Here is a 17,196-nt window from a genome sequence, read left to right as displayed (position 1 = left end):
GAGAGAGAGAGAGAGAGAGAGAGAGAGAGAGAGCGCACTAGGGACGGGAGAGGAATGCACACACAAACACACTCATACATGCAAAACAGAGAAAACCCTCTGAAAACTTAAAATGACTGCTTTTGAGAATGTGTCCATATTATAAGTGTGACAGATGTGGCTAGTTCTAGCATAGCTTAGATAGGCTTTCCTAAGAAGCAGATAAACTGAAATAAACATCTGCTATGAGGACATAGCCGATTTTCTCACTACTCTTCAAGTCTTTTATATTTATGGTTTTACATGTCTTAGCTTACAGTAGATTGTTTTATAATTTTTTTTCTGGGTGTAATGTCTGATTTGGCACTGAATTATTTATGGTCCTGCTCAGAGTGTGTTTTCATTGGGCTTCAGTTATATATGATGGATATAAATTTTAATTCCACTAATTAGACATAGGTGGATATTTAAGCCCTGTTTAGTTGCCTCTCACATTACTTTTTTTAGTGACATGATTTAGCATCATTTCCCAAATATTAGCTTTAAGTTAGAAAACAACTTCTCTAATAAAGCCACTGATGCACGAGTAGTGTTTCTTTACCTCCCTGGAGAACTGGGCGAGAGTAAAATACATATACTTAAGCTTTAGCCTGCAGCAGACCCTTTTCCTTCTGAGACTAGGGTTTTCAGCTTGATTCTGTATGCAGGGAATGAGTCTTGTCTATTTCTCCAGCCTTAGTGAGTCCCTGTGCTCATTATCTAGATCAGACAGAGCTGTATTTGGCACAGGACTAAGCTACAGTTTATTTAATGCATGTGGTAACTCTACTCAATTGGTGGCATCTAAGTAGAACTCAGGTTTGAGAAAGATTATGAGGGCTGGACCCAGCAGACAAGAAGCCAGACAGGGTTAATGCCATGTGTCCTGGGCACAGGAGGTAGGCAGTCTCATGTGTGCTCCTGCCCTGCATCTGCCATTCCCATATTAGTGAAAAACAACATCCTGTCAGTCCCTGATGTAACTCCCTAAAGGTCATTTAGCACCTTCCAGACTGGGCAGAGTTGCAGAGGAGGAAGCTCTGCGAGTCCTGGCTGTTCAGCTTGAGTGAGCAGCAGAAGTGCCTAGAGGACTTGCCAAGACCCCAACCTCATGGCGTAGGAGTCAGAAGATCTGAGCGTGGGCCTGATGCCTTTCTAACCGCTCCCAGGTGATCCTGAGGCGCCAGTCCTGAGGCTCTACTTTTATAATCATTGCCTTAAGGCTGTGTGGTGCCTGACACTTACATGTTCGCACAGATTTCTGTCATCTCAAAGAAGTATTTGGATTTCATTTTTAGGCATATGTGCCAAACTTCATCCTCCCCAGCACTGGGTTCACGTTGGGTCTGGCATTCCTAGTTTTGTCTTAAAGAAACCTTATCTAAAACATACTGCTCACACTTTTAAGTATGTTTTCAAAACATGAGCCGTGTCTATTTCATTTAATCTGAATTCAACACCACTTCAGGGCACAAGTGATGAAGTCTGTTTGCCAGGCAAGCACTTGGAAATTTAGGGTCATGGAAGTGTTCAAGCACTCAGCTTTTGTTAAGTATTTGCCCCTCCTTACCGCACTTTTCAATCCCACCTGGCTAAGGGCTTTGGGGCAGGAAGGAACAGATGTGGAGCCTGGGCCCCCAGAGCTGTTCTTTTCAGAAACATTTTGATGGATGCATTTTTCCTCCTGTTATTTTCCCAGTGTGTCTGTTAGTGCTTACCCCCGGATAAGGGGGCAGAAACGCAGAGGTGTCTCTTGGATGAATAGTTTAGATACCCGTGATGGTAGAGAAGGGAGGGAGACATGAGCAGCTTCCTTTCTCCCTTGGATGGCATCATCAAGGAAACTGTGAACATGTTGAGGAGTGCTAGCCTTTTTGTCAATTCTTTGAAACAAGTACAAAGTAATTATTGTTACCTCACAGCTCAGGTGAGATATTACAAACCACTTCTGTAGTGTTTTCATGACCCACTCATTTCAAATACTATTAAGTTGAAGCTCGGAGCAATTATCTCACCATTTATTTAACCAGAGTGAGTTTATAGAGTTGGCTATAGTGATATGTGTCCACATCAGGTTTTCTGTTCATTCCGATCTCTCCCTGTCCCTCTTTCTTTCTCAGAGTCTCCAATATTCAGCAGCAGCTGGCTCAGCTGGCTAACGAGTCATGGCCAGGCATGGCAGAGGCCGACAGGGACCGGCTGCAGCTCATCAAAGAAAAGGAGGCCCTGCTGCAGGAGCTGCAGCTCATTATTCAGCAGCGGAGGTCAGCAGAAGATGTGGTTCGTCTGGAAGAGGAAAGGAGGCGCCTGGAGGAAGAGATCCAGCGTGCTAGGGCCACATCTGCACAGGGTGCCACAGAAAGGTGTGTGGCTTTCCAGGACTTTGGGAGCAGAGGGTACCACTTCTAGAAATGAATCAACTAGAAATACTAAGTGAATGATTTGTATATCATGTGAGGGTGTTCTTAATTGGTACTGTTCTTAAACAGTCCTTGTGTAAAAGCGTTTGAGCCCAGAAATGTCTTGAATTTTCATGTATTTTATCTAAAACCCTTTTATTACATTTAATTTGTTTGGTATATGTCTGTATATGAATGAATGTGAGTGTGCCACAATACTAATGTGAAGATCCCAGGAGAACTTGCAGCAGTCTGTTCTATCATAATGCGGGTCTGAGGGATCGACCCCATCTCATCAAGCTGAGCAGCAGATGCCTTTTTTCCTGCTTGACCATCTCACTTGTCCTAGATTATTTTGTTATATTTGGTTTTATTATTTTATATGTTAGGTTAACCTTTTAATCATCAATCTACAGCCTCTAGAATCCTTTCTCTTCTTTCTTTTTTCTATTCTCCCTTTCTTCCTTCCTTTCCTTTGTTTGTTTCATCCTTCATTGTTCGCAACAGGGTCTGGATGACCTTCAACTTGCCATGTAGCTAATGGTAGCCTTGTATCTACCTCTCAGGTCCTGGGATCACAGGCATGAGCCTTCTCTTGTGGCTGGAAGTTTGGTTTGGTTTTTAAATTTTGGGGTATTTTTTGTAGATGCATTTTAATGAATTTGTAATCTGAAAAATCTAAAATCTGAAATGCTCCAAAATCTCAAGACACACACACTTAGGTGACTAAAACAGCTTGAGATTCTATATCAATTCAGGTTTGGGACTCCCAAATGAGGCATGTTCCACTTCCCCTGAGAACAGTGACTGCCTGGCATGTTTCCTTGCTATGTGGGAAGTGGAATCATGTGCCTTCTGTGCCATAAGAGGAGCCAGCTGCTTTCAAAAGCTCCTGATGCCTACTCAGAGCTGGGACGTGAAAGCCAGGTGCTGTGGCTCACATCATAATCTTAGCACTTAGAGGTGGGAGGATTGCCTTGGGTTCAAGACGAGCCCAGGATACATTGTAAGTTTCAGAGTTTGATGGGCTTCAAAGTGGCATCTTATCTGCAGAAAAAGAAAACAGACATAAAGTGATGGAGGAAAGCAATAGAGAGTGAAGAAGGAAAAGCATCATTTACACTGTTTCCTGTTTGATGTTGGTGCTTGGTTCTTCTGCCTATGTTTACAGAGCAGTGCCTGTGCTGGATTGGAGGCAATTTGAGGAGGGGGGCAAGTGGGGCTCTAGCTCCAGAATAGGGAGCCTCTGTTGCCTGGGGGAATTGCTCCTTGTAACATTGTGGGTGTCTCCCTACTGCTTTTATCTCTGACTTTGATTTCTAGCCAGGGAAGCCAGCCTTTCTTTTGCTGTAGGAAGTCGGCAGCCTTTTGTGAGTCCCTTTCTGAACGTGCCTTTCCTCAGTTACTCTTGAGACGCTTTCAAGCACAAGACATGTGAAGCCTCTGTCTTTTGTAGTCTCTGATGCCAAGTTGTTCAGTCTTTCATCATGTGCCACGTCTCCTGGTTTCCATTTGCTGCCTGCAATTGCGGAGTGTGCCGAAGGCTGGGTCTGCTTTCCACATTTAACAGCTGTCAGTGCTTTATCTGTGGCTATCTGCCGAGCTTTGGGGACCCCCCCCTTGTTAATACACTGGCGTACTCAAATTCAGTATATTGGCATGACCTTAAATTTTATCTCTCTGAGCATTGTCTAGAGTTTAAGTAATGGGAATTACTTGACTTGTGCAGATACATATAGTGATAATATCATTGTGACTTCTTTTTTTAATTTTATTTTTATTTATTTTTGTTTGTTTCTTTGTTTTGAGACAGGGTCTTACTATGTAGCTCTGGCTATCCTGGAACTCCTTATATAGACCAGACTGGTTTCAAACTCACAAGAGATCCACTAGCCTCAGAATGCTGGGATTTACCACCATAACCTGTTTTCATTGTGACTTCTGACTGTTCTTTGTATTACCTAGTAATCCTGATGTTTGAATCTTTAGGGTAGATAAATGATGGCATGGAGGCATTTGAGGCTCAGAGCGCATGGGAGCATTGAAAGGAAGTGGTAGTATTTGGAGAGTTTAGCTTAGCTTAGTAATAAGCAGAATGAATTTTAATTTGCCTGAAATGATAGCATGCCCTACCGTTGCACTCCAAACCTAGAGCAGAGTCTGAATCTCAAATGGCAGAATTTAACTGACCTTTTTTGTGTGTGTGCTCTTGGGCTTTGGTGCTTTCTGAGTTATACTTTAGCTTTTCTTCTACCTTGGTATTCTCTTTTGTATGTTGTGTATAGGAGGAGGGCCTATTGTTTCTGCTGGTCTCTGTTCAGAGGGGTGAGATTTCATTTAGAAATGGTGCCTCCTCAGAACCTCGATCTATGTGCCTTTGATTCTAGTTGCCTTCCTCATGTGAAGTTCAACTTTGCCAGTGCTGTGAACATAGGATTCACATCTATAGAACTCTCTGGGGACAGTGTTAGCGCCAATGCCTGAGACTAAGGGATGAAACAACAAGGCTGGAGTACTTTTTACCACTAGTCTCTTGTGGGGCCAGGCTGGGTAGTCAGTTCTGGGACAAGAGACCTCAATCAGAGCTGAATAGATCCAAGTGAATGTCCTAAATCTGCTGCAAAATGACCTTGGTTACTGGAAAACATATATGTGTGATAACTCTTTCTCCTTTATACTTTAAAGCTGCTGAGTATGAGACCAAACACTCCAAAAGGTTCCTACAACTGTTGACACTCTCCACAAAGTGGCTGCTGGCCACATTTCTCAGTGTCACTTCCCACTAGTTTAAGTGTGAGGTTCCAGGCTAGGAGGTTTCTTGTAGCTCAGTCTATATCACTAGACCATAGTGGAAATGGAACAATGGGACTGAGCTTGGCTCTTTTTTCTAAATTGTGGCAGCCAATTGACCAGTTATGAGACTTGTCTCAGTTCCAAAATCGTTCATTCAGAATTATGGTTAGAAAGCCTAGTGAGGGGACATAATTGGAACTCACTTTCTGTTTTCTTGCTGTGAAGAGACACCATGACCAAGGCAATTCTTATAAAGACTAACATTTCATTGTGGCTGGCTTACACTTTCAGTCAGTCCATTATCGTCATGGCAGGAAGCATGGAAACCTACAGGTAGACATTGTGCTGGGGAAGGAGCTGGGAGTTCTACATCTTGATCCAAAGGCAGTCAGAAGGAGGCTCTGATTCCACACTGGACAGAGGTTGAGCCTAGGAGACCTCAAAGTCCACCTACACCTGTGACACACTTCCTCCAACAAGGCCACACCTACTCCAATAGGGCCACACCTCCTAATAGTGCCACTCCCTATGGCTAAGCATTGAAATAAATCAATCTATGGGGGCCAAACCTATTCAAACCATCACATTCCACTCCCTCCCCCCTCATAGACTTACAGTTATAATACAAAATGCATTACTCCAACTTCAAAAGTACCCATAGTCTATCCCAGTCTCAACAATGTTTAAAACTTCGAAGTTCAAAGTCCCTTCTGAGATTCATGCAATCTCTTTAGCTGTAATCACCTATAAGATCAAAATTAAAAAGCAGATTATATATTTCCAACATCAGAGGATATACATTAACATTCTAAAACATCACAGTGAGGAAATGCTGGACCAAAACAAGACTAAAAATCAGCTGGGAAATCTCCAAACTCTGTATTTCCATGTCTGATGTCCAGCTCCTTTCATCTTTGTTGACTGCAACACAATTCTTTCTCTTGGGCTGACTCTATTCCCTGTTAGCAGCTTTCCTCAGCAGACATACCATAGCTCTTGCTTCTCTTAACATCTTGGAGTCTCCAAGGCAACTTCAACTTCACAGCTTCTTGTTCCAATGTCTGGGTTCCATACATGATCTTGTGAGCTCTTCCAAAGGGCTTGGGTCACTTCTCTAGCTCTGCTCTCTGTGGCACTCTAGGCTCTGGATAACTCCACCCCACTGCTGCTGCGTTTTTTGGTGGTCGTCCCATGGTATTGACATCTCCTATACACTGGGGTCTTCTGCTAGAACTGAGCTGCACTTTCACCAATAGCCTCTCATAGTCTCTCTTCATGGTGCCAAGCCTCAACTTCTTAGCATGACTCCATCAGTTCTGGGCCTTCAACTACCACTGAAGCTGTACCTTCACCCATAGACTTTCCTAGCCTCTTACAGTGCCTAGCCTCAGCTGTTCTCTATACCCTTCAAAACCACTACCACCTGGGTGATTCTTACACATTACCAAGTCCATCTGCAGCACAAGGTATAACCTTGTATATCTCTGGAACATACACCTTTTTTGTGTTCTCAGAAAACATTTCTCAGATTTCACTTCAGTAACGTTAGTCTCTTCTTAGTCACTGCTGATTTCTCAGATCCAGCTAACGAGCAGCAGCTGTCCCAGTGGTCACTTCTAGTCTTGATTCTAAAGCCAGAGCCACACAGCTAAAGCTGCTGAGTTCTGCTGTTTGCTGGAGCTAGAACAGGGCCCCCTTGTTGTATTATATTTTTACCAGCTTTCAAGTTTTAATGATTTCTGTCACTAAGTTTGGCTATCTTGAGCTTGCTCTATAGAATGAATGACCTTGAACTCAGAGATCTTCATGGCTCTGACTCCTGAGTGCTGGGATTAAAGACATGTACACCTGGACCTAAGCTTTTCTTTCTCTGGAACTTGCTCTGTACCATGCTGGCCTTGAATTCAGAGATCTGTGTCCCCCAGTCTCATGGGTTTCAAAGTAATGTATCATTATGCCTGGACATAAGCTTTTCTTTAATTCCTTTTCAGAAGATCTTTTTAAATTCTGGATTGTACTTCAAGTTGACAAGTAAGCATATCCATCTTAATCCATACCCTGTCAATTAGACACACAGTCCTAGCTCCTTGTCTAAATGAATAAATGAATCTCATGTCGAAATAAAAACAGTAACTTGGTCATAATAATCCCTAACATGATATAACCACCATTCAGCTGTAAACACATAAACAATAAACTTGGCTGGGTGGGATCTTGCCACAAGGTCACTACCCCCTTAATCTGTTTATCTCCTTGAACTCCATTCTACTTTCTGATGCTCATTTAATACTTTAACTATACATTTTGTATTTTTCCTTTCTAAGTTTGCTATGCTTGATCAAACTGCTCTTCACAAGAGTAAACCACATGACAGTCTATGCTATGCTGTTTTGAAATGTTTTTCCTCAAGGCAATTACTCTATTTCTTCACTTTAGAGCGTCAGGCAGACTCTTTAGATAAACAGTCACATTCTTCAAACTATCAGAAGAATGACCTCCAGACAATGCTCTGAAATTCTGCTTCTCTAAAACCTCTTGAGCCAAGCCTTTACAGTTCAAATCACCCTCAGTACAACTATCTTCCAGGTTCCTCCTAGTGCGGTCCATTAAGCCCCACTTAAAGCATTCCACTACTTTCCTAACCCCAACCCTCCAAATCTCCATTCCTCCAAACAAAAGCGTGCTCTGCCTTATCTCGGCAATACCCCACTCTCCTATACTAACTTCGGTCTTAGTTAGGGTTTCCTTGCTGTGAAGAGACACCTTAACCAAGGTAATTCTTATAAATGCAAACATTTCATTGGGGCTGGCTTACATTTTCAGAGGTTCAGTCCATTTTCATGATAGCAGGAAGCGTGGCAGCCTACAGACAGACTTGGTGCTAGAGAAGGAGCTGAGAGTTTTACATCTTGATCCAAAAGCAGCCAGAAGCAGACTGTTCCACAGGCAGCCAGGTGGAGACTATGATTTCACCCTGGGTGGAGCTTGAGCATAGGAGATCTCAAAAGTCACCCCCTACAGTGACATTCTTCTTCTAACAAGGCCACACCTGCTCCAATGAGGCCACACCTAATAGTTCTACTCCCTTTGGCCAGGCATTAAACCACCACACTTTCTTTTAGTCTCTTTTTCTGTTTTTTGTTTGTTTGTTTTGTTTTTTTTTGTTTTGTTTTGTTTTTTTGTTTTTTTTTTTTTGAGAAGTTAAAGATGAATGTTTGGTGCCTTTTACATTGATATACCTTAGGTAAGAATTTAAACATGACTCCAAATTGGGAAATGGTTTTTTTTTTTTTTGGTGAAAAGAAACTCCCTTTCTTGGCACATATTATCAACAGAATAAGAATGCTAGAAAGAAGAAGCAATAGAGCCTGGTAAATTGAAACCTTCATAGCCAAGGCAAGTTACTTTCATTTCATGAGGGTTTATTTCCTCATCTGTTAAGTGAAGGATAGAATCAAGTGAATGACAAGAAATGAGGTGTGACATGATTCCACGTGTTAAGGGCATTATCATTTTTATGCACTCATATGATTTTAAATATGATATAAAAAGTCCACCTAAGAGCATTGTATTGCTGAAGTTTTCTATGAGCAAATAGTAAAATGTTTTTCTTCAAAATTATAGGTAAGTTAAATCTTAAATATATTACATTAAAAAGAGTATATTGCAGCTCTTCTCAAGTTGTTGGATCCCAGAATCATCTTCTACTGTTAAAATGATTAAGGACTTCTAAAGAGCTTTTGCTCATATGAATTTTTATCTATCAATGCACTAGTGACTTAGAAATTACTTTGACATTGTTATTTGATTAGAGATTACAAGGCCTTATCAGAAACAATAATTTTATGTCTGATAATGCTTTTGAAGCAAAAAAATTAGCATAGTACTTTAACATTTTTATAATAAACTTTTTAAACATCTGGTTTGTTCAGAAAGCAGCTGTTAAAGTATTTAGCTTGTCGTATGTTATTTCTGGTGAACACATGATTATTTTGCTGTTCACACAGACATGTAGTAAAGAAGAGGGAACATTTTTGGACCTTTGAGGTCTGTGGACCATATTTTGAAAGCCATTAATTTTCATGTATGTTATTAAAATATGTTGTGTAATGGCTCATGTTATAAAGATGTTTGATTCAATGATAAATGCTATAGGGCTTGTTTTACTATAATGCCAATGAAACTTTACATAGCTTTTTGCCTATAAAAGGTCCTAGGATGAGATTCTGTAAGGAATCTCAACAGATTAATGCATGTTGTGCATTGGAACCCAGTCCCATAGCTCTGTCTATTCTTTTACCTACTTACCCTGACATCCTTCACTCACCTTAATCACCTATTCACACGACCATCAATACCCACCTGCCCATCCACTTGCCCTCCCACTTGTCTTCTCCCCCGTTCTCATTTATCTCTTCAACCCTCCCTTTTATCCATTTGCTCCAACCACCTATAGATCAAGTATCTACAGTCTTTGAGCCAGCTTCAAGTGCCAGAGATGTATTTTCCAAATATGACAAAACCCTTTTTATTATGTTGCCATTTATAATGTATGCCTTTAGAATTCACTTAATCATTTCAACCTGAATTATTTATGAGGCATTTACAGTTGAATTTCTCTTCTATACCTTCTCTCCCTTCTCCCTCACTCTCCTCTTTCTTTCCCTCCTTCCTGTCCTTTGCGTCTCCCTCTCCTGCAATTGGGTGGTGGGGATTGAATCAAGGTCCTTAGGCATGTTAGACAAATGTATCATCGAACTACATCCCTAAACCCTATAGCTAAATTTCTTGTTATAAAAACAATTCCCCTACTCTTTAGACTCACCAATTGCCTATTTTTGCTACAGGATTCTACTTCAGGAAAAAAGAAACTGTCTACTTATGCAGCTGGAAGAAGCTACACGTTTAACATCATATCTCCAGTCGCAGTTAAAGAGGTAGGCTACTTTTGAAGGAAAATGTATACTTATTAATTTTATTATTTTATTACAGAGATATGTATTATATTACAGTAACATTTGAATGAACTTCAGAGTTTCTTTTAGCTTAGATTTTCTACTACTAGTGATTGAAACCTGAAGTGTAGTTAAACAGAGCAGAAAAGTAGACATGCTTTGTTTTGTACATAACTTGCTCACATACAACTCAGGTAAAATGAGGAGAACCAAATTGGCTTTAGAATAGTAAGTCTGACCCTAGGATGTTTGCACATACCTGTAATTCTATCACTTGAAAGTTGAGGCAGGAAGAAATGGAGTTCAGTTATGAAATCAAGTTTATTAAAGGAGTGTGAAATTTACTTACCAGCTTCAGAAGCATTCATCTATGTACAATTTTATTATGAGGCTTTTTGTAAAAAAAAAAAAAGAAAAAGAAAAAGAAAAAGAAAGAAAGAAAGAAAGAAAGAAAGAAGGAAGGAACATCTGGCTGTATAATGGCAGCTCCCATGGTCAAGCTCTTACTGTATTGTGAATGTATTCTGAAGCAGAAAGTTAATGGCTTCATATGAATGACATTATTGGTTACTCCTCCAACTCAGGAAGGAGTCTGCTGTTGTGTACTGCCCCCAAGTGTCATTCAAAAGAGATAAGAAGCAAATTCTGGCCAGATGCTCTCAAGCACCCAACTGCATTCCTGTTAGCTCTGTTCTTCCCTCGGGCTATACAGCCCGCTTACCAGTGGGTGGTGGGAACAGCATGTGCTTTTCTCACACCATGGCTCTTTCGTTTCAGCCTGTCTGCCAGTACCCTAACTGTGTCCTCTGGGAGCAGCCGTGGGTCCCTGGCCTCCAGCAGGGGTTCCCTGGCCTCCAGCCGTGGCTCCCTCAGCTCCATCAGCTTCACAGACATCTATGGCCTCCCACAGTATGAGAAGGCCGATGCTGAGTGTGGCCAGCTTCTGCGCTTCGATCTGATCCCCTTTGAATCTCTGGGCCGAGATGTCCCCTTTACAGACCCACAGAGCCACTCTGGCTTCCACAAGCAAAGGAAGTCCCTGGATACACCTCAGTCTTTGGCTTCACTGTCTTCTCGCTCCTCCTTGTCCTCTCTGTCACCCCCTAGCTCTCCCTTAGACACACCCTTCCTCCCAGCTTCGAGAGATTCCCCTCTGGCACAGATGACTGACACCTTTGAGGTAGCAGGCCTGGGAACTCTGGACAGACTGCGGTCACAGGCCTCTACTCTAGGAGATGAAGATTTGCAGGGAACTGCGACACTTCAGCCACATGGAATCCCTGTGGATGGAGAAGGACCCCGTGAGCGAGGACCTCAACCTGTGGCTCCTACTAGTGCAAGTAAGTGGTGATAGGAAGAAAGGCTTGAATTTCTGGGTGTAGGGAGTATATGCGGGCTATGGCTTTGAGGCTAGTAACATTCTTTTTTTTTCAATTTTTTATTAGGTATTTTCTTCATTTACATTTTAAATGCTATCTCCAAAGTCCCCTATACCCCTACCCCCCCACTCACCCCCACCCTGCTCCCCTACCCAGCCACCCCCACTTCCTGGCCCTGGCATTCCCCTGTACTGGGGCATATAAAGTTTGTGTGTCCAATGGACCTCTCTTCCCAATGATGGCCGACTAGGCCATCTTCTGCTACATATGCAGCTAGAGACATGAGCTCCGGGGTACTGGTTAGTTCATATTGTTGTTCCAAATATAGGGTTGCAGACCCCTTTAGCTCCTTGGGTACTTTCTCTAGTTCCTCCATTTGGGAGCCCTGTGTTCCATCCAATAGCTGACTGTGAGCATCCATTTCTGTAGTTGCCAGGTACTGGCATAGCCTCACAAGAGGAGGCTAGTGACTTTCAAATTGCTAGTGAGCTGTTAGTTTTAGAATATTAATAGGGCTAGGAAGAATCTAGATCTTAATTAGTCTTTCCTTTCTGTGTCAGGAATGATTAGCATTGATGAAGCTGTATTTGGCTTATTTATTGGAATCTACTTATTTGTTGAAAAATAACATTAAGAACTACGTATTTTCCATATTCAAGGGCAAATAAGGAGGTGGTAGGTAGTCAGTGCACTCTGCAGGGCATGTGGTAAGATGGAGTTTTCTGCGTATATTCCCCTCAGTCCAGCATGTAGACATGCATCTGATTATACCGTGGTAGAAATGTCTACCCCCTCTGTCAATTTGACCTTTCTCTTTAGCCATATGGCCTTGTTTCTGAGTATATAATTCAGTCAAAAGTGGAACTAATTTTGATTGTGCCATTTCAGAAGACACTCGAGCTGGCACCAAATCGAGAATCATTAGACTCTACAGGAAGCTTCATCTACTCAGCTGTGTTATGGTTCATTGGCACCACAATGCTGTTTGAGAAACAATAGACTACTTTAGCACCAGAGACAAAGTTTGCTATACCTGAAGTTCAGCCCATGTAGTTAATAAACTTTCACTTACCCAGAAAAAAAATGTAGACATTGAATTTAGGCTAGCACTAGATAATGTATATGGACTAGAGGTTCCTTCTTCCCTGCTCTGAGGGAAATTTGGCCATGTCTGGAGAAACATTGAGCTCTCTCAGCCTGACAGAGGGGATACTCTGGCACCTAATGAAGTGAGGCCAGGGAAGTTGCTAAACCTCCTATAATACACAGCTCAATCTCTACCACAACAAAATTGATTTAGCCCAAGATGTCAGTAGTACGGAGGCCAAGAATCCTGAGAAGCATTCTATTAGCCATGTATCCAATAGAGTATAGTATGGTGTAGTGAAAATGGCTTCAAGTAAGCAGCCTGCAGGCCAAGATTCTGTTCCTTGTCACTTTGACCTCTAGTTCTGCGACCTTCCTTGAATTGTCCCACTTTTCTTGTCCTCAAACAAGGTGATCTTTATGGTTTCTTCCATTTGCCACTATTTTTTAACCTAAGAGATGAGTTGATACATTGATAGAAAGATCAGTTACTCTTTAGATTAGCTTATCTATAATATAGCCATCTGCTAGCATTTGTGTGTTTACCTGGAGATTGTTATGTTCTGGGATACCTTGCTTCACTTTTGACATCTCTGTTATTCTGGTATCTTACCCTATGTTTGCAAACACAGTTGTATGTCCCCTGAAACATTGTTTCTGTAGCTCATACATTCAGGCAAGTTTCATTCACTTTATTCTTCTTTATAATTACAGGTTTATCACTCTATACTTATTCCTTTCAACATAAATGAAATAGTGGCATAAACCTATTGTTCTAGTCTCCCCACCCTTATTAAATTCTCTTTAAAGGTTGAGAATGAAGAATATTAGTTTGGTTATGGAGAAAGTCTGTTTGAGGGCATTCTGGGACAGGGTAAAACAGATTTGGAGGGAGAAGAACGGAATTAATTTCTGATCCTACTTTCTCTAGTTTTCTTTCTTGTTCTATATCAGACATTATGAGTTTCAACAATTTAGACTCTTTTGTCTACATTTAGGTACTGCCACCTGGTGGTAGATTCATAGATGACACTGTCAGTTGACTTGTGTCTCGTTAGATGCTGAGAAAGCATTTGACAAGATCCAACACCCACTCATGATGAAAGTCTTGGAAAGATCAGGAATTCAAGGCCCATACCTAAACATGATAAAAGCAATCTACAGAAAACCAATAGCCAGCATCAGAGTAAATGGTGAGAAGCTGGAAGAAATTTGAAATAATTGACAGACTCAGTTCCTGGGTCCTGCTAGGTGCTCCCAGAATGGAAGGAACTGATTTCAGGTCTAAGCACCTGGGGACTCCTTGCCTTCCTGTGTGCTTTGGAAGCTGCAGATCCTAGAGTTATCAGAGCATTCATGCATGCTTTTCAGATTCCCCCTCATCCCATTATCTGCTGATGGACAGATGGCAAGACCAAGAGTAGACTATAATTTGGGACATTTTTTTACATTTTTGCTAAAGTTTTGTTTTAACTGGATTTTTAAAGTTAAATGTATCCGGATTTTGAAATGCTTTCCTTTTTTTAAACTTACTGGGTAGTCTATGCTAACAAAATCCATAAAAATCTTTTGAGTTTACTGTCTGTTTATTGATGATTGTATTATACATACCCTGTTGAAAATTATCAGTAAAATCTTATAGATTTTTTTTCTATCTCTTCTCATGCTGCTCCACAGAAACATTCACTGTAAGTGGCCTTGGCGTTCTTCTTCCCTCCTTTGTTGCTCAGGCTGCGGGCAAAACTTTACAGTGACTTCATGCTTAGGATGGCTGGGGGGTGGGCAGTAGCTTATTGGTTGTCATTATCATTATTTCACTGCTGTTATTGTTAATCATGTAAGAACTGGTTTTTTTTTTCAAAAAGCTTTCAGTGCTTATTTCCTATATGTATTTTTCTCCAAGATTTAACAGCATTCATTATTTTAATATACCAGTTGGCAGCTTTGGCTATTGATTTTCCATTTTAGTCCCCTTCTTATCAAGCAGTGTTTAGTGTGTTCCTTGGTTTTAGTGTCTGTCTATTTTAATAAAGAAAGAGCAGTGTGATTTTTGTTTATTTTTTGTTTTATTTTGTTTTCAATAAATATATAGTAGATTTTCTATTTCCTGTATCATTTGTACTACTTCTCAAGTCAGTGTTGAAGTCCTGGAGGTTTGAGTATCTAATATGGACATCTGTGTCTTTTTTCACCCAGGGAACTTTATTCCCTTATTGATCTGTGAATTCAGTGACTCCATCTTAACTTTTAGTGTCCATCCTCTCTGAATGGACTTCCATTGTAATGATGAGGGGAAAAAATGGTTAGACCTGAACTGTGGGATAGGACTTTGGAAGTGGGATGACTCTTACCTAGCGGTGTTTCTTCAAAGGGATTTCAAGCTGTTTGGAAACAGTGTCTTTGGTGGGTGTCAGGCTAATGAGTGGGAACAGGTATTGGTTTTACTTGTAGAGCCTTGTGATGTAGAGGTTCAGCTACCAAAGATGCAGTCAGGGTTGGGGGTCAGTTCATGGAACAAGGAACAAGACAAGAGCAGAGCATTGGCGTTCCACTTACAATTGGAGAGTTTTATGCCCTTAGTTACTTCAGGATAAAGCCTGCTTCTGTCCTTGGCTGATGAGAGCAGAAATAGCTTACCTCCATAGTTGGTACTACAGGTAACTAGAAAGCTAGCTTTTGTTTCCAGTTAACAGTGAGCGACCAAAGGTTTTACCTTTGACTATGCTTGGCTTTAATTGGTATGGGTAGGAATTTGGTTAAAAAGAGGTGGCTGGGTTGTCATTAGAGTCATCCTTTCCCTTAGTTCAGAATGTCAAGTTTTCAGTTTATTATAGCCAGAGAAGCATGGAGACCACAGAGATACCTCTATTATTAGCAAGTGGCAACATGAAGCCAAAAATTGTGCTTAACTTGGGGCATCATATTTATTCTGTATTTTAACAAAGCATGCCCCCCTGTAAAGCATAGGTTCCTACATATATAACCACATGTATCATAAAAAGGTTGAGTATGTTTGTATTGAGTTTGTTTAAAGAAACTCATTTCAGTGGAAGAAAGGGATAAACTAGGTAAGAAAATGTCAGTGATTTTTTGGGGGCTTTTAAAGGTAGACACAAAGGATAAAAATCAAATACTCAGTGATGATAGCATTCTAAACCAGAAAAGCAATTTCAGAAAGCAGTCTGTCTGAGGGTATCTTAGAAGGCCTCTACAGTGAGATCAACAGAGAGTTGTCAGTCCCTGTGCAAGCCACAGGTCTCCAAGACTGTTTTCAAAGGATGGATCCGTGGTTTTGATTTGAAGAACATTGTTAAGATATATTTGGATAATTTAAAAAAGTGATTATAAGCTCAATATCAAATAGGATTATTGTCTAAAATATGGAGACAACCAAACAGCGTAAAGAAGGAAAGTGAAAAATAACACCTCTTGGTGTATCTGCTGTTCTCCTGAGCCTGAGTGTCTTTCTTTTATTTTTAAATTATTTTTACATTTTAATCAATCAGCATACAATGTATTACATAACAGTATGATAGCTTTAAACAAAATGTGTGTTTGTGATTCTGTTTCTCTCCAGTCTCTACCCCCTCCTTGTAGCTTTCTTTCCCCTATCAGACTCTTTCAGGGGTTTCCCACCTCTGCCATCTTATTCAGTATGTCCTCACCACCAAAGGGGAAATACAAGATCTATGAGCCCAAATGTATGTTTAGACAGGTAAGAGATTTTTTTTAAAAGAAGATACCAGTGTCACCTCTGGCTTATGTGTATCAGCCATAACGGTGCATATGGTAATCCCAGCATGCAGGAGGGATAAGAAACATCTCAAGTTCAAAGAGCCAGGATTACATAGTGAGCGCCCCCCTTAAAAAAAAAAGCAAAGCAAGAAGTAGTATCTGTTGCTTTGTTTTTCCTTGTGGTTTTCAATATTAAAGACAATCACCTACAATATCTTATCTGCATGCACATGACATGGCTTGTCTCTGGAGCACTTTAGTGACTTTTCAGCCCTCTGCCATAGATGTGCTGGCCTCCTATGCTATCACCTCTAACCCAGGTGTGTCCCTTGTTTGCAGCAGTGACCCTGCGGGAAGACAGCGCCAAGAGATTGGAGAGAAGAGCACGCCGTGTTTCTGCATGCCTGTCAGATTACTCCCTTGCCAGTGACAGTGGGGTTTTTGAACCTCTAACCAAAAGGTTAGGAACTGATCACCTTGTTTCCATGTTCCTAAGTACACTAGCCAGAGTGTTATTGGTATGTACACCAAGAATCCATATGGAAATAATTAGATTCTAGATTTTGTTTATGTTTCCATGCATATTTTTCTACCTCCTTTAATCTTTGGAAGGTTGGGCCTTCATAACACGTGGAGAAAACACCTCAGGCTTATTTGTGTTGTTCTTGAATGGCTTTTCCCACTCCTGGCCCTGACCAGTAGAGCTGAAAAACAGCAACTATGCACAATGCATACAAGGGACCTGCATTCCTAGCAATGAAGACCCTCCCTCTCTTTCTACTTTAGCTACAGGGAGTTCCTTGTGGTCAAAACAAAACACAACTTTTGGGA

At 41.1% G+C, this 17,196-nt stretch overlaps 1 protein-coding gene across 1 annotated transcript in view; it reads left to right on the top strand.

The window, feature by feature from the left end:
* The window catches only part of Wwc3 (WWC family member 3), a 66,931-nt gene that overhangs the window by 38,198 nt on the left and 11,537 nt on the right, over positions 1 to 17,196 (top strand). The window contains exons 8-11 of the mRNA XM_021154644.2: positions 2,139 to 2,381; positions 10,058 to 10,147; positions 10,943 to 11,505; positions 16,705 to 16,825. Of these exons, the coding sequence (XP_021010303.1) occupies positions 2,139 to 2,381; positions 10,058 to 10,147; positions 10,943 to 11,505; positions 16,705 to 16,825 (1,017 nt within the window). The remainder of the gene's footprint in view (positions 1 to 2,138; positions 2,382 to 10,057; positions 10,148 to 10,942; positions 11,506 to 16,704; positions 16,826 to 17,196) is intronic.

This window comes from Mus caroli, unplaced genomic scaffold (genome assembly GCF_900094665.2).
Source record: "Mus caroli unplaced genomic scaffold, CAROLI_EIJ_v1.1 scaffold_6880_1, whole genome shotgun sequence".
Classification (NCBI taxonomy): domain Eukaryota; kingdom Metazoa; phylum Chordata; class Mammalia; order Rodentia; family Muridae; genus Mus; species Mus caroli.
The sequence above is the reverse complement of the archived record's forward strand: the minus strand, read 5'-3'. Positions and strand labels throughout refer to the sequence as shown.